The 21,466-nt window shown below is 37.8% G+C and overlaps 1 protein-coding gene across 1 annotated transcript in view; it reads left to right on the top strand.

Annotated features, from left to right (window-relative positions):
• Positions 1 to 19,067, top strand: part of LOC107564847 (voltage-dependent T-type calcium channel subunit alpha-1G-like) — a 61,503-nt gene extending 42,436 nt beyond the window's left edge. Inside the window, exons 10-18 of the mRNA XM_016250019.1 lie at positions 266 to 336; positions 2,200 to 2,278; positions 3,406 to 3,527; positions 3,666 to 4,091; positions 7,933 to 8,076; positions 10,174 to 10,296; positions 13,440 to 13,629; positions 13,719 to 13,888; positions 17,006 to 19,067. Of these exons, the coding sequence (XP_016105505.1) occupies positions 266 to 336; positions 2,200 to 2,278; positions 3,406 to 3,527; positions 3,666 to 4,091; positions 7,933 to 8,076; positions 10,174 to 10,296; positions 13,440 to 13,629; positions 13,719 to 13,888; positions 17,006 to 17,863 (2,183 nt within the window). The 3' untranslated portion in view covers positions 17,864 to 19,067. The remainder of the gene's footprint in view (positions 1 to 265; positions 337 to 2,199; positions 2,279 to 3,405; positions 3,528 to 3,665; positions 4,092 to 7,932; positions 8,077 to 10,173; positions 10,297 to 13,439; positions 13,630 to 13,718; positions 13,889 to 17,005) is intronic.
• The last annotated feature ends 2,399 nt before the right edge of the window (positions 19,068 to 21,466 follow it).

The following is a 21,466-nucleotide window of genomic DNA, read 5'->3' on the forward strand; positions in this document are numbered from 1 at the left end:
CCTGCCTAGCCAATTCACACTGTACTGGCAGACTTAACCTTTGCCTCTTACCCCTTCAAATAGATTCAAATGGATAGATAGATTAGAACAAATAGATTTTTGTTGTTGTTTTAATTTTTAAATAAATACACTTGTAAGTGCACTGGTAAAAAAAGAAGGTGTATTTGAAATTGTACTGTTTTTGTATTTTTATATTTGAAACTGTCTTGAACAGATTGTGTACATTTCATATATGCACAGTAAGCGGGCTCTCCTCTCCTTTCAGTGCTGAAGCTACTCAAGATGGCAGTGGGAATGCGAGCTCTGCTAGACACTGTGATTCAGGCACTGCCTCAGGTACTGCACAAAACTTTTTTCTGTCTCATTCATAACATTCTGCTCTCCACTCCTCCAGTGTATCATACACGGCGAGAGAGTTCCCGGGCCCTGTTCCCCGTTCTTCTGGGACCCTTCTGCTCTCCACAGGCCTCATTTACATAGTCAATCTGCCATGAAGAGGCCACAACAGTGCAGATTGGCTCTGATGGGCTGCTTGGAGAATAGCAGAAATGAGAAAATCTCCAGCATGCACATTCTTTTGATAGCATCAGGCTCCATCACTGCCTGCAGGGTTTTTCATTTGGAAACATGCTGCACCACAGGACACACTATTAATTCCAGTCTCTCATTTAGCGCTCTTCAGATAATCAGACATGTAATTCTACTTCTTACTTAATTCTAACTAATTGTCACTAATTGGGTTAGATCATGTTTAGCCATCACCTGATCTTAGCATCGTCTCCTAACGCCCTTTCACAGTGTCGCTGTGACTTTCTCACACTTTATACTTTTGTATTAAAGTTGCTTTATGTGGTTCTGGGCTATTGATCTACTCTTCCGCAATTTGTGAGAGGTGATCCGTAACGGTGTTCTGACTGAGATATCCTGCCAGATAGTGTGAGATTGATCCCCGTGTCTTGAATCCAGCCAGTGAAGAGTCCACTTAAGAGAGATTAGGGTGGGAAAATAGCCAGACTTACAAAAAGGAATGTCAGCGCAGTCGGATTTGTCAGCACATCTAATCTGATTCTTTGTATTCCTTTCCGTTTTCCTCAAAATCATGCCTGATCCAGTTGTCTGTGACCACTCTGCATGATTGTTTTGCATGATTCTTCTGGGTGTAGGTGGATTCTTCCTGTTATGCAGCAGTACATGAATATTACGGTGTTTCAGTATACCACAGCAAGGTTTAGGCACCTAAAATAATAATAATTATTATTATAACAGTAATAATAACAATAATAATAAATTAAAGTGCATTATTATTTGTTTATTTATTTATCTTACACAATGGCAATAATTTAACAGGATGAACATAAAGATCTAAAGTTAGTCTTATTGTTGCGTATTGAGGGTTACTGTAGCTGTAGGGGGTCAACTTGAAATTAATTTGATATACTTTAATTTCTTCATTTTAGCCATCCTTAGACATTTTGATAATACTGCTTTCTATAATTTTATGTAACAGGATTTAATATTTTGCAAGTCAGACAAACCAACTTCTATAAAGAAAAATCACAGAATTATGTTAAATTATATAAATCAATATTCCCAATTTTTGGGGGGAAAAAGGGGGAAAAGTGGCATATTTATTAATACATTGTCTATAAATAAATTCAATAAATTGAAAATGTTTCTTAATAAATAAATAAAAAAAATCTCCTGAAATTGTGCTAAAAATGACAACATTTACTCAAATAAGTGTAGTGAAATTATTTAAAATTCAAACCTATGTTAAATATATTGTGATAAAAGAAAATAAATATGATTTCCATCTTCGAAAATGAATTATTATAATTTATCCAATTTATTAAGACATACTGTATGATGGTGACATGAAAATGTACTAAATAACTTTCAGATTTTGTAATCAGGATATGAGGATTTTATTTTTGGGCTTCTGACACTTCTTATTGATTGAGAGAAAGAGGGAATGTCTGGAGCATGTGTGCTAACTGCTAGCAACAGTAAGCCACGGCTTCAGCATAGTTTGAGTTTTAAGTTTACAAACCTGGCAAGCTCTAATCAGGTGGAACACAGCTGTCATCTTCTCACTTCATGACTCTCTCTTATTGGCTCCTCACAGGTGGTATTTCTAGGTCTGTCCTGTCATTGCGTTCCATGACAAACTCTCCTGGCTTTCTCTCGCTCTCTCTACAGGTGGGGAATCTGGGTCTTCTCTTCATGTTGCTCTTCTTCATCTTCGCTGCTCTGGGAGTAGAGCTGTTTGGTGACCTGAGTAAGCATAACAAACACACATAAATAAGGAACATTTTTCCTCATGGTCTAATTCCCTCAGACACAAACACTTCCTCTCACATATATACACACATACCTATGCACTCCACAGGATCTTCCTGTCTAAGTTTTATGCACACTGAAATGTAAATTACTAACATTCCCTATGGGGTTCCTGACACTATTGCTGGGAATCCAAAAACTAAAAAATTTAAATATAAAGTTAACTTTAACTAAACCTAAAGTTAAGAAGCCAAAATAACTTTGACTGTCCCACATTAAAGTTAAATTAAAATGTAATGCACCAGTATTTTCGAAGTATCCCAACAAAGAGTAAATGCATTAATATGGTAATCTGCACTTTAATATAGGCCAGACTTAAATGCAACACTCAGTTTTATACAATATGTTACAGGCTCCATCTCTCTATTCATCAAGGGGTCCTATAAAACTAATTTCATTCATTTATTTATTCCCTTTATGACGTTGATTAGTCTACTCATGTTGCAACCCTCTAATCCTCTGATGGTACATAATTATGTTTTAAATGACTTGATTTATTACTCTTTATTAGTTTATTTGTTTTAAATTGCTGTAAAATCACTTTCACATATTTTAGAAAATTTGCCATCCTTGTCCGTAAGGGCAAACCGTAAATATGGTACCTGCAAGAGATTTTCTCTAAAATACGTGGCAGTACATTTGGCATGGTTTACTGAATACAGCCTGCCGTGATTCATTGCAGCTCAGCACAATACCAGAGTTGATGTCATTTCCATTTCCAATCAGCCGACTCGAGATAAACATAGAGACTTCATAATTCATAACCAGCTTTACAGTGTTGTCCAAGTTTAATATATGGAGTCTGCTGGCTGAACTGAGATTGACTGTCTGCAAGGCAAACTTTTTTCTGTTTCTTCCCAACCAAGAATGAGTCAGGATCACTGAAAGGTTCTTTGGGGAACCCGGGGATCAAAGTGTTGAAATGTTGAAAAAATCGATCCAACTTTTCATGGGGAGCACTTACTTTGTCACAGCACTGTAAAATAATGTGTTTGGCCATTATGAAAATATGTTGCTCTGCACATTCCCAGATCATGTACCACTGACCTTTTCTTTCTGTCCCAGTATGTGATGAGCTGCACCCATGTGAAGGTCTCGGCCGTTATGCAACGTTCAAGAATTTTGGCATGGCTTTCCTCCTGCTGTTCCGTGTATCCACCGGGGACAACTGGAATGGCATTATGAAGGTGGGACACAGTCAACTCATGGTGCTGAATTTCAATGATGCACACGGTTTGTTTTAAAATGCTTGGTGCGTTTTCTGACTGCGGTCGTTAGCAACCTATTCACCTCTTATTTGTACACTCTGTGTGTCCACATTGCAGGACACGCTCAGAGACTGCTCCCAAGATACAGGCATCTGCTACAACACGGTGGTGTCCCCCATTTACTTTGTGTCCTTCGTTCTGACGGCTCAGTTTGTGCTGGTCAATGTGGTGATCGCTGTGCTCATGAAACACCTGGAGGAAAGTAACAAAGAGGCTAAGGAGGAGGCTGAGCTGGAAGCCGAGATGGCGCTTGAGCTGGAGGCTGTGGGTGGAGATGGAGGAATATCCCGAGGACACATGCCATCTCTGGGACATGGTGACATTGGTGGACCAGGAGGGTCGCCTTGGATCTCAAGAGACTCTCCAAATATGTCGGGACCTCTTTACCCCACAGACAGCCCACCTGCAGACATACGCAGAGACTCTGAAGATCACATAAAGACAGATCCCGATCCTCCTCATAATTTGGAGCAGCCATCAGAGGTGAGTGGAAATTCTGGGTGTGAGGTCAGTGGTGTGTAGTTTCCAGGCTCAACAAATGAGCCAGACTTTATGCTACCTGGTTTAAGCTGCTTACGCCCACATCAGGCCAGCTAGAAACCAGCCAACATCTTAAGCAGGTTTCAGCAGTGGTGCCCAGCTTGCTTTCGTTTTGCTGAATCTTTTAAATAGAATGCTGGAGAGATTACGTATTTTTGTAGGCCAAAACCCAGGAATGAGCTAGTATTTTATTTTTTTTATTTATTTAATAAATTTGTTTTTGCCTGAAATAAAATCTGTGGTTAACACAATCTTTTCATGTTTTATTCTATGACACAGAATGCATCAGTAATACCCCCTTGTGATTTTTCTTAAAGCTTTAACTTTAAAAACTTTTTTAAAAAAGGCAGTTGCTAACAAGTGGCTAAATGTGGGATAAATGTCATCACACTGAACAAGTAAACTCATCAACTCACTAGCCCACCTTTACAGCCTTATTTATAATCATAATAAAAACTATTCTTAAACTTTCAGGGAATTTTTTATTTATTTTTTTACTAAAAGAGTTGTCAGATTTTCATGCGACCATGGTGTAGTTTGGTTATAAGCTTTTTACTTCTGGCGATTGTATTTAGGTTTCAGATTTTTATGAAAATTATGTTTATTTGTGAAGGTTATCGTGATGAACAAAACATGTAGGAACCATAAGCCTTTGTTGGTCACAGAGCTTATTTTCTACAATAATCCTTAAGCCAGTAGAAAATCCTTTTGGGTTTTTGTCGAGGGAACCAGGGTGATGTTAACTTCTGGGTTGGTCTACAAAAATACATAACCACTGCCGTGCTCTATTATCTAAATACACTATACTGTTAGACAACATACCATATGCCTCCATAAATGCCTGAACCCACTGACGTCACTGATGCACATATTAAAGGAATTTTTTTGGTTCAATTAAACTTAAGCATCTGCTGTATGCTCTCCATTACCACTGAACATTATTTTGTCCCTCAGTTTGTTAAAGGGGTCCTATTATGCTTTTTCACTTTTTCAACTTTAGTTAGTCTGTAATGTTGCTGTTTGAGCATAAAAAAGATCTGCAAAGTTACAAAGCAAAAAATAGTAGATATTTTATTTAACAGAAACCACTTTTCAAAAACTACAATGAACGATTCGTTTGGACTACAACGCATATTTTCCGGGATTTGTGATATCACAAATATCGTCGAATGGGACGAGACCTGGTTGAGCTGCACTAGAGAAAGCAACGAGTGTTATCACTATGTCGGAGACATGCTAGCTTTCCCAAGGCAGACAAACTTAGAGTGATTACAATCATCCGGGTTTAAATCTCGCTCAAATTGATTTGATTTTGACGCAATATTTACACTGAAGCTCGCAGGCGGCTATGGTAAGGTGCGTGACATTTCCCGACCAGGTCCCAAGTGCTGCCAATCACAGCACACACTGGCCCAGCTAACCAATCACAGCACATTTCGTATTTCAGAAGGCGGGCTTTCATTTGATACAGGAACTATTCGAGCCATTCATGCCATGACTGGGGAGAGAGGTGTTGTAATAATGTAAAATATGTGAAAAATAATGTGTTTTTCGAACAACCTAGTATGAAAGCCTGTTCTAGTACACCCCCAAAACAAAATCAGGACTTTGTAAAAGAGCATAATGGGACCCCTTTAAAACAAACACGAATCTTGTTTACAGCAGGGCACTTACAAAGGAAGTTGATGGAGCAAGACCTTCCAGAGGGTTTAAAAGCAAAAAAAGTCCAGCTCATAGTTGGTTAAAGCATTTATGCCAGAGCACTTATATTAATTTGTCTGTATAAAATATGCATTATTTGGTATGCAAGTTGTTTTTTAGCAGTGGGACTACTGAGATTTTGGTTCTGCATTACTAATCTAATTCCTGTGGATTTGTCTCTATGTGAAAAGTCCCTTTTTGGTATTATTGCACGTATCATCTGAAAATTGCAGGGTTTACTGGCTTTATATGGTCATGAGAGGAACTCTGCATAGAAGAAGATGGTAAACAATTTTGTTACACTAGTCTCATGTAAACACGTATAATGTTTAAGCCTTGTAGTCTATGTGCTTCAAAATTTATTTCCGTGCAATGTAGTGCCCCATTGACTTCTGCATAATTGTAAACATGATTTTTCTTTAAACATAGTAAAGTTATTTTCTTGGAAATCAACAGTATAGAGTTTAAATGGATAGTGAATAAAAATAAAAATAAATTTCAAAATGTCATTATTTACTCACTCATGTTGTTTTTAAACCTGTATGACTGTTTCTTCTGTCGGACAAAAAATTGGGTAAAACTTTATATTTGGGAAAACATATTCATTATTAACTAAGAGTTTTTCCTTAATCAGCTCCTAATTTGCTGCTTATTGATCGTACGTTAGTTGTTGTAGTAGTTATGTTTAGGTATTGGGTAGGGTTTAGGGATCTAGAATATGGTCATGCAGATAAGGCAATAATATGTGCTTTTTCTAATTAATAATAAACAGCCAATATGCTAGTAATATGAATGCTAATTAAGAAACTAGTTAACAGTGAAAAGTGTTCCAAACAGTAGACAAGTAACAACTATTGTTCCCAACAACAGTTGTTACCAACAATCTTCAGAATATTGATTGTGTTTCAGGTTTTGAATGACATGAGAGTGAGCAAATGATTCCGGAATTCTCATTTTTGGGTGAACTCTTTAACTTGTAACTCTGACCATCCTTTTAAAAACATGATATATGATATGGATATCTAGATGTCTCACAATATATAAAATATAAAGTATTTTTTTCCCCCGCATTGATTATCGCCAGTGTCCAACTAACAATTAACTGTTTATTTGTTAAAACAAAAAAACTGTTTATTTGTTTAAGTCTGTTACGATAAGAGCTTACAGATCATTACTAACATGCATTTAGGTTTACTGAAAATATATGTTTTAAAACACTGAACTGTTATTTTTAAAGTGGGGAAGTCCATTGGTTTCTGTTAATGTTGTATGGAGATGTTTGCTCCTCATAAATTTAGTGGTCAGAGGTCAGACTGATGCCATGGGAAAGTAGTGATACAGGCCTCTTCTTTTTTTTATGCAGGCTGGCTATTTCCAGAATAGCAGCCTTTTTTTATTTAATTTTTTAAAGTTAACAATGACATTATCCCTCCAGCTCTCTTCTGAAGTGTGGCCGTGCAGAAATGTTTTGCTCATCATCAGGATAAATGTTCATAGAGCTCTAGTTCCCCCTTGTGGATGTCAGTTGTACAATCAAGTGTTTCACCTGTGAGCAATGCGTCTTTGCCAGTTTAAAGCCCAATACTGCATCTGATCGGCACATAATGCATTGTACTACTGATTTAACGAATGCATCTTAGCTATTCTGGTTTAAAGGAACAGTTCACGTCAGATTTAAAATTCTGTCATTATTTAATCACTGTTGTTGCAAACCCATATAACTTACTTTCTTCTGTGGAACAGAAGTCCATTGTTCAGAATGTCTACTTTTGTGTTCCATGGAAGAAAGAAAGTCAACAGTGTGGGTGAGTAAATAATGACATCTTAATTTTTGGGTGTACTGTTTCTTTAAATGAATTCTTACGGCTTACTGAGTAGCTTGTTTATCTTTTCGTAAAATGTATTCCTTCTGGCTGCTTGTGTTAAATCTAGAAACTTCTCTCCTTCCTTCATTTCTCCTCTGTTTTTTCTCTGTGTAATGTCATTCACGTCACCCCTCATCATCTCCTCTGCCTCTGTCTCTGTCTGCTCTCTTTTTCTCTCTTCGTCATTCATCCTGTCTGCCACATGCTGGGGCTTTTAGCGGAGGCCTATGTTTGACTCAGTTTCCCTGGTGATCCAGGGCTCATTGGAAGGAGAGCTCAGCCTCATGGACAACCTATCTGACTCCATCTGCCACTACTACGCTCTGCCCCCCCTTCACAGCAAGCACTGCACTGAGAAACAGGTCAATGGCATCCCCGTTCACCCAGCTTTGCCTTGTACCACACTCCTCTTCTCTCTCTGCCTGTCTCTTTCCCTTCTTCTCTCCCTCCTTTTCTCTCTCTCTGGACCACTTAAACTTACATAATAGCACCGAAGCTTCTGTGTGTCACTTACAAAGCCAGCTCTGCATTCTGGGATTTCCAGCACTCTTTAGAAGGACTTGGTTCTGCTCCAGTAATAAGTGTACTTATTTCCTGATCCCATAAGAGTGACAAAGGCTTGCAAAATTTTGTGAAATGTGTGCCTCGCTCCAAAGATCATTAATACCCAAAAAAGTGATGGACTCATCAGGCTGGAGTAGAAGAGGTAATGTGTGGATCGATAGAGCTGGACCGCTGTTGAATTATGCAAGGAAATCTCTTTTGGTCTGTTTCACATTGAAATATTTCATTAAACTGCATTAGCATTGCAAGAACGGAGGCTTCTAAAAGCATTTTTTATGTAATTGGAGAATCTATAATGTCTTTAAGGAAATAGCTGGCGCTTTTATTTTGATGACTTTGCAAAAAGTTGTTCCAGCCCAAACTCTCAGGGACAATTTAGATGATGCAGCAAGCAAGATTTCGCCTGCTGACATATGAGGATTTATGAAAGAGATTCCATATTATTTCTCTTTGAAGGTAACTAAGTTTGACCTTGTTTTCTGATATCATTTTAATATTTGAGGACCATTAAACTTCAGGAAATCTATACTGGCTACTGAAGGAAGGTTATATGCATCCTGTCAGCTGACTCTGGAGGGTGTTTCCATCAGGGCTGATCAAATTTCTGAATTTAAGAATTGGCTCTCTTTCAGTTCATGAGTGTGAATTTGAATTTCATTAGCCACACCCACAAGAAGTTCAACTGGAATTTGAGTTTGGAGTGACAGGAAGAAATACAGTATGACACTCATTTTATTTTTGGTCCAGAAAGCTTATATTGGTCCATTTTTATATATATTGTTTTTTCTAATTTTTATGTAGGTTTTTTTTTTTTATTATTATTTGGTTAAAATTTTATTCACATTAAATTCTGGATATTTATATGAAAATGAGCATATTTTTTATACATTTTTTCACCAAAAAAAAAACAAAGAAAGACACTATTTCTGCATATTTATACTTTAAACATGATGATCCATCAGGACCTAGGTCACTGAATGTCTCTAATGCCATCTGATGGGGGAAAATTACATAAAATTGCATTTTATGATTACAGGCACTAGAGGGGCCTATTGGATCCCATGGAGATTCTTAAATGTGCCAAACAAGTGAAATATTTAAAACTACACCAACTTGAGGCTTCATTAAGCTTTCAGATATATCTCAAGGCTTTCATATATATATCAAAACATTAAAAAAAACTATATTTGGTAAAAATAATTGTCAAAATGACCCGGGAGGGACACTTTTGTTACTTTTTTTATTACACATAGAATACTCGAATCGACTCAGATTGTTTTGTGTGTGCTCCATGCTCAAGTGTGACAAAATTCAATAAAAAAAAATCCGCAGTTTTTTCGTAAATTCCATGCGTTTCCAGTGGCGGGTCAAAATTACCCGTGAGGGACACTTTTGATACTTTTTTTTAATAGCACCCACTTAAACTGCTCGAATTCACTCAAATTTTTCATGTATTCCCGGTTCAAGTGTGACAAAAGTAAAAAAGTCTCAGAACATAACGATCAACGCTTAAAGAAAAATCTTTAAAAATGAGTTTTGGGTCAAAATGAACCGAGGGCCGGATGAGGGCTAGTTAAAAATTATTTATATGAATTTCTTTGAATTTTAATTCTACTTCCTTACATTGAGATTTGAATTGCACTTCTTCCATCCTGTTTGCTACATCAATTCAGGAATTGAATTGGAATTTACAATACCTTCTCAATCCAAATCCAAATGGCACACAACCCCGGTTTCCACACACTGAACTGTTATGTTCACAAAAAAGAACTGACTTCACCACTTTTAGTTGTATTAATTCACTTGCACTAACCTGTGTGATGGTCTGTGCGTGTCTTCTATCTATGCATGTGCTGGTTGCCCGTCTCACTCTTGGCTCGTCTCTTCTTCTTTAGATTCCTCTAGCCGAGATGGAGGCTCTGTCTCTGGCGTCGGAGAAATCCTGGTCCTTAGCTCTGATGGATGACTCTGTCGCAGATGATTTTAACCCCCTCTTACTTACCAGTCAGGAGTGCAATGTATTTAACAGTAGAGCAATGTTCATTTTCCACTCCTGCCTCTCAGCCTTACACTGCTTCCAAAGACATCTGCCCTCTCCATCCTGCTTTAGCATTTGACCCTGAATACTTCAGCCCTATAGGCCCTGTAATAGATTTCCTCAGTTAAATGTTTTAAGCAAGTTACAACACAGTTTTAGCTAAATGTTCTTCAGAGTGGCACCTTGAAAGTCCCCTTGGTTTCTTGTGGTACCCGATTTTGTGGAGTTACTGCTAAAAGTTTCAAATCACAGTGACACTACTAACCTAACAACTACATTTTGCAGTAGTTTTCCAGTTTTTCCAACATGTGCAAAACTAAATTATGCACGTTTTCCAGTGACAAACAATTTTAGTATCAGCTGACAAAATGCTATAATAATATTGCTATACTTTAAATGTAACATTTATATAATATTTTGTCAATTGCTGCTGTTAATCACTATACTTTCTACTTATTTACACTGCAGTTACAAAAGTTTGGTATCGGTACGTGTTTTTATGTTTTTGAAAGAAGTGTCTAGTGCTCACCAAGGTTGCATTTAAAAAAAAAATAGAATATTACAATTTAACTTTTTTTCTGTTCTAATATATTTTAAAACAATATTTATTTCCTGTGATGGCAAAGCTAAAAGAGTCGCTACTCCAGTCTTCAGTGTCACGTAATTCTTCAGAAATCATTGTAATATGCTGATTTGGTGCGCAAGTAAAAAATGTTTAATATGTTGAAAAATCTAACTGAACTTTTGAAAGTTATTGTACATTAAATATAAGTAGGTATTAAACCTAATTAAATATCTGCCATGCCAGGGATGTATGATTTATTTATACCAAAACTATGCCAGTAATCTGTTTTCTGACACTTGGTAGTCTGATTAATTTGTAAAAGTAGAGCATCTTCTTCATAATCACTTCATGCAGAGCTGAGAGGCAAGTGCGTTTGGAAGCTTTGGGGGTTTCTAAGCGTCCGCTCCTTTCTTTCTTTTTCTCTCTTTCCCTCTCTCTGTACATTTTGCACCAGCCTGGTGTTTGTATGGTCCAGTCCAGTCCAGTAGAGTAGTATTACTGCCTGTCAATCTGCTCCTTTCCTGTTTGAGTTCTGCAGCTATGTCCCCATTCTTCCTCCCACATGTCTAAAGGCCATTTCTGAATCTCTTGTCCATCTAGTCTCTTCATACTTTTTAGATGTTCCTGTTTGCATCCTCAATCTATCGGTCTGCATATCTACCTGTGTCTCTTTGTTTTTGTTTCATGGTTTTATTTATGTCTTATCTTTTGTGTATTAAAAGTGAAGTTTCTCCCTAGTACCATGCTTCTTGAAAGAATACAGGAGTGTGGTATGGGTTCGGCTTCTGCTGTCTGCCAGCTACAGTAGTACAGGCTCTGGGCGCAGCTTCTGAAGGGAGGAGGCTGATGGTTTTTGTCACCTCGCAATTGAATTCATATTCATTGTCTCAGAACTATGCCCATAGATCCATTAATAATTTATACATAGCATCTCTCAGATGAGTGAGATTTAGATCCAGCCTGTTCTCATTTTTCTGTTGTATTTATGTGGATGAAAAAATGTTCACTGAGATGTGCATAGCTTCACAATGTCCAGGTAAAGCAGGATAAAAATGCCACATCAAAACACATTTAATCACAAATAATGATCAGAATATATTCACCAAAAATTGTAAAAAAAAATAAATAAAAAATTGTAAATTAAAAAGTAATTATTGGTTACTCTTACTCAGTGTTGGGGGTAACGCATTACAAGTAACGTGAGTTACGTAATCAGATTACTTTTTTCAAGTAACTAGTAAAGTAACGCATTACTTTTTAATTTACAAGAGAATATCTGAGTTACTTTTTCAAATAAGTAACGCAAGTTACTTTTTTTTCCCAATTTATTGATTGACAGCTCTCCTGTCCCCATGTTGAGAGAAATCAGAAGATGTTACTGTAGTTCTAAAATAAATATGAATATGCATTAATTAATCTCACTCACAAAAAACACAGATTCAGTATTCCTCAAAATTAATAAAAATAATGCAACTCAGAATATGACGCAAACCTGCAATAATTAAATGTAAAACAACACAAATATGCTTTATGTATTTAATCCCCTTCTATTAACCAATGTCTTTGCTTCTGTCCTTCGATGATCCAGTTCAACCGTACTAATAAGCACAAATTACTCCAGACAAACATTTGTGTCTTTTTTTATTGCTGAAGTGTGCTGAAATTTCTTCTTCTGCATTCTACTGTACGGACGTAAATTGACTTTCCCTTCAGCCTGAGGCTTATTCATTTCACTTTTGGTGTGAAAGGCTTTTATATTTGCCAAAAATATAACTTTTTTGTTTTAAAAACACAAGCAAGCCCTGTCCAGATTTAAAAAGTAACGCAAAAGTAACGTAATGCATTACTTTCCATAAAAAGTAACTAAGTAACGTAATTAGTTACTTGTTTATGGAGTAACGCAATAGTGTAATGCATTACTTTTAAAAGTAACTTTCCCCAACACTGCTCTCACTATTGTTTACTAATCTCATGTCATTCCAACCCTGTATTTCTTTCATTTTTTTCATGAAAATTTGAAATTCTGAAGAGTATTACATCAAAAAAATGACACAAAAATACAAAAAGTATCATAATTTTTGGTTCTTAAGACTCATTTAACAGATTAACAGACCAAAATTTCCAAACTGAGTCAGTGTGTCTGATTCAATCTGATTCATGAATCATTCAGTTTTGTGAACTGGACGAGGCAATTCACTAAAAAGAAGAATAAAAAAAGAAATTTTATAGCGAATGTTCATACTTTCATCTGTAATTTAAATGTATATACAGTATACAATACATTGATATGAAAAATTCATTAGATGTACATATTCATATAAGAAATATGCATTTGCATTCATGCAACATGATTTATGAGAACATGTTTCTTGATCAGTCTCCTCCCTGTGTCTAGTGCACAGAGATGTTTGCTTTTCATTGTATGCTAACCAGTCCAGCCTCTATGTATTAGGTACAATGTGTGTGCGTGTACGTCCATGTGTTCATAAGGGCCCCTGATGCTCCAAACACAAGTATCAGCTTTCACCTTGACTTGCATCTCTTTTAATGCCCCTCAGACCACAGCTCCAGCAGATCCCACAGACCCCCAGCAGCCAGACGAGCCAACGCATGAGCACTTACTGTACGTGAAGAAGACCTCAGTGGGCCGCACACATTCTCTGCCCAATGACAGCTACATGTTCCTGCCGCTGCAGCCCAACTCAACCCACAGTACCCACACAACCTCACCTCACCTCGCTCAAACGGGTAGAGCACTGCATTTTATTTCTGAATTTAAAATGTGGTTGTTATACAAAAATTAATAATTGTGTAATATCAAATGTCTCCTCACACAGGCTCTATAGGCTCTATCCAGTCTCAAACAGAAGAACCTACACAACACTTGACTGTGCTCACTGATCTGTTCAGACCGATCAGTCCTCATAGCCTATCAGACTCAGAGAGCATCCCACGAATCCCCCCACCTCGCCAGGCACACACTCTCTCACGAACCCTACGCAGACAGGTAAGTTCAGGTTCAGTCTTCTCAGTCCTTTCATTGCTTTCTTTAAAATATGTTTTGCCTACAGTCTGTTCTATTAACAAATGTTGAGGCACTCTGGTTTTGTTGACTGCACATAGTAGATCAATTCCAAAACCTTGTGAGCTGCCTCAGTACATATAATACTTCTTATACAGTATATTCAACTGCCACATACACAACTATTCAAAAGTTTGGGGTCAGAAAGATATTTAAAATGTTTTTGAAATAAGTCTTTTATGCTCACCAAGGCTGCATTTACTGTATTTGAACAAAAATACAGTAAAAACAGTAATGTACATTTTTGTAACTTTTGTATTTTATTACAATTTATAATAACTTTTCAATTTGAATATTTATATAGTATAGAACATTTGCATTTGGGATGCAACTTTAGAATCTGGCTGAAGTAAGTTATTTTAAGCATCAAAATAAGTTGGAATAACCTCAGTATCTGGAGTAGCATATGACTGTGTTGTCTCCGTAGGCAGCTCACTAGGTTTTGTAACAGCAGTTTTCTCTGCTTGTCTTCTCTCATAATGCATAATATTCCTTATCTATGGATTTTGATTGGAGACTTATGGGAATGTGACTGGTATGAAGTCTGACACCTCTGCACTGTTGATCTCTCCCTCTGGCTAGTATATTTCTTCTCTAAATCCTTCCTGCATTCTCTCCTTTTTTTCTGCTGCTTTTTGGCCTGCGTACCCTGTAATGTGACTTACTCTGAGCAGCTCAGCATGGTACAACCCAAGCCTGACCCCGAGCTGCTGCTGAGGCACAGATACTCCTGTTCCTGAGAGAGCCGGAATGGGCTGCTTGGTTCAGCTGGTCTCCAGCACCACAGATCCTTGAACTCCATCCCCAAATCTTTCCCTCTTTCTCCTACCACACCCCTTAAATCCCGTTCCTCCAGCCCAAAGCATTTCACCATGGCTACTGAAATGGCCAAAACTGCAGGGTAAAGATCGAGGGGAATTAAATTATTGGACTTACATAATTTACACAGATAATTTTAATTATGGTGATTATGATTTATATATGGAAAATCTTCCAAAAATATGTAGTGAATGAATGAATTATGAATATATATTCAAACGGTATTACTTTAGCTTCTTGTTTTTAACATTAACTTACAAAATAGCATTTGTATATATATATATATATATATATATATATAAACAAATATATAAATATCATTAAAAAACAACAACAATAATACATTACATTATTAAAATATTTATATATATTTTTGGTTTCTCAGACATGCCATTTAGTCAACCATTTATCATGCAAATGTAAAATCAATTTCCTGCCACTAGGGGGCAGCATAGGTTCAATCATACAAGTTTCAACAGTACAGGAATGCTTATGGCTCAGCCTCTTACTCAATGTTAGCTAACTGTCCAAATTTGACATGGTTCCTCGTGATCTTTAGCCCCACCCACCTCTCTCCTACTGGGGCCAGTGCCTCTCTCGGACTCCCTTGATTAAAAAAAAAGTGACTGTTTTAGGTAGAATTCTGAGAGAGGAGACCCTAGGAAGAGACATAGGTCTTGTGGTCTGTTGCAGTAACCCAGTGGCTCAGAGTGCAGTCTGCCAAACAGTGCCTGTAGTTTTGTAGGGTAAATGTTTCTCTGCCCTAGTTAAAACAGTACATCTGTTACAAATTTTTCTCTGAAAGTGCAATTGATATTGTAAGTTTTCACTTACGTGACTTCACCCACCGCCGTAGCATGTACAGTACTGCTACTAAGGCATTGTGTCAGTTTAGTTCATGTCAAAGTGGAGGCAAAAGCTATAGAGCAAAAGGAAGACAACTATTTATTTGCCAAATTCTCCAATAGCCTGTACACTTTCTGATTTTGTTGAAAGTGCACACAGTATACATTTCCTACCAGTGAAGCAATAAGAAGGACCAGGGGCGGTTCTAGGGTCAGGAGTTATTCATGATTTGCCCAAACCTCTGAGGATACATATTAATCATCATTTGTTTAAATATTAGAATAATATAAACTTTAAAGTAAGTTATCATTTTTATGAAGTAAATATTTATATATTACTGGATATATAAAAATAAAAAGGTCTTATCTCTATGCATGCCAAAAATTCCATGCATCCCTTCAATCTTTCCATAGTTGTGTAGAGGTTGACAGTAGTGTCATGACTTTCACTTGTCATTGCAAGTGGTTTGGTTAAGTTAGTTAGCTGTTTATATGAGCGTTTTTGAGGGAAACATTGCTGCATTACCAAAGCTTGTGAAGTTCATGGCCTTGGTCATGGTCTTTATAAAAGAGTTTTCCAAGAGCTGCAAATGGTCAGGCTTGAGTACAAAAGTATATTCCGTTCTGTCTGTAAAATATATGGTGCTTATTGCATCTGGATGGAGTGCAACTCTTACCAAAAAGTCAATAGATCCTCTAGTTTCTTCATTATGTCTGATTTATAGAGCAGATGACTAGAGACCTGACATTAAAACTCAATTGCTCAATTTGCTCAACACAAAACTCAAAAACAATTGGGGCATAGGCCCTGGAAGCCCATCCCTAGGACCGCCCATGAGACATATAGGTCTAAGAATGTTTTCAACTGGTGGTTAACTGGTTGTTGTATTAAGAATGTTACTTCAGAATGTGTAACTGCTATTACGCAAGTTTTATTGAACTTTCTAGCTCAATTTAAGCACTATTTTTGTCAGTTAAAGGTTTAATGTGTGCCTGGGGCATTTTGGTACATTTTGTGGCGATTTACTTCATTTGATACATTCAAGTTTGATACAAACTTTTAAAAAAGAAGAACGCCAACATCAGATTCTAAATGTTGGCTACCTCTGATTGGAGCAATGAATGCATTCAAAACAGATGCCCTGAGGCAGTCTCTCTATTTTTCTAATTTCACCTCCAATCCTTTGAAGAAGAGAGCTTGTGGAGTGCAATGCTAATGGTGAACTCCACTCTAACTCCACGGCTCCCCTCCCCTTCCACTGGCTTCTACACCCCTAACATCTCATACTAACCAGTCTCCCTCTCACCTGTTCATGTCCTAATCCCTAATGTTACCCCTTACCTTCCCCTCACCTCCTCCCGTCCCTGCTCTCTTCAGGTGGCAGTGAGTGCTGACTCTCAGGAGACTCTATACACAGAGGGAGGGGAAAACGAGGGTCCCCTGGGGCTCAGGGAACTGTCTGACCCCCCTGTCAACCTTCCACCTCAGCAGCAGCACCAGCCTTCCCTCTTTCTGGTCCCTGCCACACCAGGCGCCTCCCCAAAACCGTCAGGACCTTGCGTCCACACGCAGCACAACCCCTACGACCAGTACAACGTGTTCTCCAGGCGCTCCCGCTCTCCGCCCCTCCCATCTCCAGCCACCAGAAAGCAGGAGGAAATGGACTCGGTGGATCAGGAGGTATCCCGAATTATCAGAGCGGGGCTTGCAGGGAGGAGCGATGATGGGATCGGAGAAGGGACAGGAGATCAAGGTGCAAGACGTCAGCTTAAGAAGTACCACAGCGTGGACACTCAGGGCCAGCGAGCTCTGCTGTTACCACGGCCCTTGTCCTGGCTTGTCGACCCACGTCGGCACTCCATCGAGGTGTACTCGTCCGTGGAAAGCAGCCCCCAGTGCAGTTCGAGCTCCTCCGGCTTCGTCTCACGAGCTGATAGCCTTCAGCAGCAATCCTCACCACGCACCCGCAAGAAGAAGATGAGTCCGCCGTGCATCTCTGTGGATCCGCCCGAGGTTTCGGAGCTTCCGGGAGGCTTTCATGCTGCTCTGGGGATAATGCCACCCCCGTTGCCAATTCGGGACACTTGCTTGAGGAGGCGCGCTCCCTCCAGTGACTCCAAGGACTCGTTTGATTTGGGTGGAGGAGGAGATGGGCTGCCTCAAGAGGGCATCCCGAACTCCAAGCTATTGACTCTGCCTAGCTTCTCTTTTGAGAAAACAAGCTCTGAGCACTGAACACTTGACTTACACGTTCACACACACACGTGACACACGATGCACTCTGTGTATCCGTGATGGTGATAGTAATAGTAATAATATCTTAGAGAGTAATAATGCTAAATGCAACAATGGTGAATACTCCATGATCATGAGGAATAGTAACTATACCTTGTATTTTTTTTTCTCTACTGCCAAAAGAACACAAAAAGACATTTTGCTGAGGATTAAACAAGCTAATAACTAGACTCTCTCTCCTCAAAGATACCTCCTTGTGGAGGTGAGTGCAGAGCCCGGGGGAGGGTGTCCCCTTCTGGCCGTTCACAGCACTGTATTGCTGAACTCCCTAAAGGGCACTGATGAAGGTATAAAGCAATATGAACGTTTCAGAGACACTATTTTCTTAAATTATTGGGCCATAGTGTTTGTAAAGGATGTAGAATTTCTTTTTTCGATTTTGTTATATAGTTTTATTTGTCTTTTTGTGATTTTCTCTTTTTCTCTATGTTTAAATCGTTTGTCGTTTGCTTTATTTTTTCACCATAGGATATTTTTAGCCTTGTTTTAACAAAGACAAAAAGAAAGAAAACATTTTTCAAAGTGCCGGGATGTATTTGTAGGGATAATGATATTATTATTAATAATAATAATGATGATAATAATATATCTCCTTAAAATAAAGACTTAAACTTTGATTTTTAAGCACAAGTATTAGACTGGTGTGCCCTGACAAAAGAGTCTATTGAACACATCTGCAGAATGGATTGTGCTACTCTAATGACAGTCTTTCAGACAGAAGTGAAGAAATACTTGCATTAATTGAATTCATGAAGCAGAAAAACACTGCAAAACACACACAAGCCACAGAAAACCAGATAAGCATTTCTTTTACATTTAATTGGAACTCTGGTTTAATTTCTGATTGTTTTTGGCACATTTTTGAACACCAGGCTATCTTTAGTGAAATAAATGCTATATTATCAGTACAGCTCATACAATATTTGTGTGAAATTGTAACATTAAAAAAATCTGAGAAAAGCAAAACATTTGAACATTTTGTCAATAAAGAAGTCTCAAGAACTTTGTGTTCTTGAATTAAAATGTTGAGAGGACATTTTGTCCATTTTGCTGGGCAGATTTGTCTGCACAGTAGGACCAGCAAAAAGAAACACATGACCAAATTTCTGCACTGAGGTCGAGAGTGGACACGGAGTAAACTATGAGAAAATGGGGTGTTTTGTTAAAACAAAGTTTTGTAAATGTATTTAATATACAAGAAACACAGCTTTCATCTCTCTGATCTTAATGACCTGAAAAACAGGACTTAAATTAAGAACTACCGTGCAAAGATTATCGTCATCAAGTTTATTATGAATTATTTTGAAAGATCATTTTAAAATGGTTTTGAAATACTTGCAGCCTTCTAGTAGTCATCTTTACTGAGAACCACTACCTAAGTGAATATATAAGAGGTTATTTACATATGCTGCCTCCCTACCCTTATATTTTACACTACACACATGCTAGTTAAGGTACATTTACTTCTTACACTTAAGTCTCACTCAGAATCGAAATGCGTGTTGATTGAAGCTGTTGTCAAGTGCTCACTGGAGCGATTCCCTTTGGCTTTCATGAGAGCTAATCGGCACATCTGCAGAGCTCCTTTCAAACTCAGGAAAGCTTGCGTTTCACAAGGTCCAACTCTGTAATATACCCTTATTTTGCTTCAAAGCCCTGGATGCAGTCCAGATCTTTGGCTGCAGTTTGTATATGGCTTCAGTGTGCGTTTGAACCTTGTTTTTGTCATTGGACCCATTTCTGAATGATTTACTCGCTTCACTTCAGCAATCTACATAAGCTTTCTCCAGTCCCACTTGAATTATGCATGTGCAAAATGCATTGAGAGTGGTATGCATCACGATGGTGTCCATAATTACTGTAGGATGTGCAAAGCACTTGATGTTCTACAACTCTGCAGTGCACCAGACATTTGGTTACCGTATAAACGCTTTATTAGTGGTGTGTAATTCTACCTCTAGGACATCTTTAGTGTGGATTATTTTGACCAAGGTGATGCTAAAACAAAAGAATGCAAATGGAAAGTGCCATCTGTTTGCTATATTATTTAATACTTTGTTACTTCAAACATTTGGCTAACATATCAGAGTAAAAACATTGACACTGAGATGATGATGTTCCCACTCAGATGTTCCATTAAACTGCAAAATCCTGGAAAACAGCTTGAGTGACCAGATGGAAAAGGAAAACATTGAAGATATTGGTAAACATCCTCAGGAGGAAATGACAATTAACCTCCACTGTGCTTCTATGCATGTAGATCATGTTAGCAATTTGGCTTCTCCCTGGGTTCCCACTCCTAAAATGAAGCCTGATAGTTGAGGACCTTCGATATTCAAGCTGTCCATCCCTCCATGCAGAAGATGAGTATTGGAAAATCTATGATGACTTCATTTACTGAACACGCTGACTCAATCAATTCGACTTCCAAAACATGACGCAGTTCCCGTTGAAGACTGTGATAAGATGGCCTGGCTGAAAATTGAACATTTGGGGAAACATCACCTCAAGGGATGTTTTGAGGTGGGTTAAAAACTCAAAGGCCTTGTTTACCAGACCAAATGTCATCAAGACTCTTTGGGAGGTCCTCAGTGATTGGCTGAGTTGTTATGGCGAGTGTGTGCTCATCAATGTTGCTCTGGCGCTCCGCTGAGCAAGAGCATGTGTTTCTGAAAGCCAGAAGAAATCCGTTCATGACCTCCTCCAAATAAGTGCTTCAACACAAAAAGATTTTGCGTTTACTTAAGCCAAATATGTTGTCAATTTTGGAATAAGCCTAAGAAATAAAATAACAGAATCTCTTTTCTTTCATTTGTCATTTTCAGTGCTTCTGGGGCATAACAGCTCACTAACTTTACAACTGCACAACATTCTTTTGGATAAATTCTAATATACTGCAGCGTAAGGAGATGCACCACCAAAGAGTCTGTTTCATTGTTGACATTATTACCTGTACGAGATAAAAGCTATTTTATATGATGTCTCAGAAGTTAAGTGAGTGGGAGGTTAGATAATAGAACTTGATAACAGTGTACAACCAGACCACTTGAGTCATAGCACATAAGCAAATTACAAAAATACATTTATTAAGAATTTTCTTGCCTATTTGAACATGAAACTGAAGGGGAACAAGTCATCTGAAATTATTAATTAAAGGGAAAAAAACGTACAAAAAAAAAATTAAGAGCAAATTGTGCTTCCTCCAAAAGTACATTTAAATATTTGCATGAAGTCAAAGTAATCTCCTTTGGCATAAAGGTAGCCTTCAGGTCATTCACTTTAAGAAATCCTTCTTAATTTTGCTTGCTTCAGGTAAGTTTATACAGAAAGAGCATTTAAAATGAGGCCAACAGAAACAGTCTGCACTTGGAACATCACTACCCTGGTAAGGCATTTTCTCCCGATGTAACCTATGATTTGATGTCAAACAACTGTCTGAAATCATGGACAGCTATACGTTTTATTTATATATATATATATATATATATATATATATATATATATATATATATATATATATATATATGCGCTTCTTTTTGATTG

This window comes from Sinocyclocheilus grahami, unplaced genomic scaffold (assembly GCF_001515645.1).
Source record: "Sinocyclocheilus grahami isolate Dianchi unplaced genomic scaffold, SAMN03320097.WGS_v1.1 scaffold966.1, whole genome shotgun sequence".
NCBI lineage: Eukaryota > Metazoa > Chordata > Actinopteri > Cypriniformes > Cyprinidae > Sinocyclocheilus > Sinocyclocheilus grahami.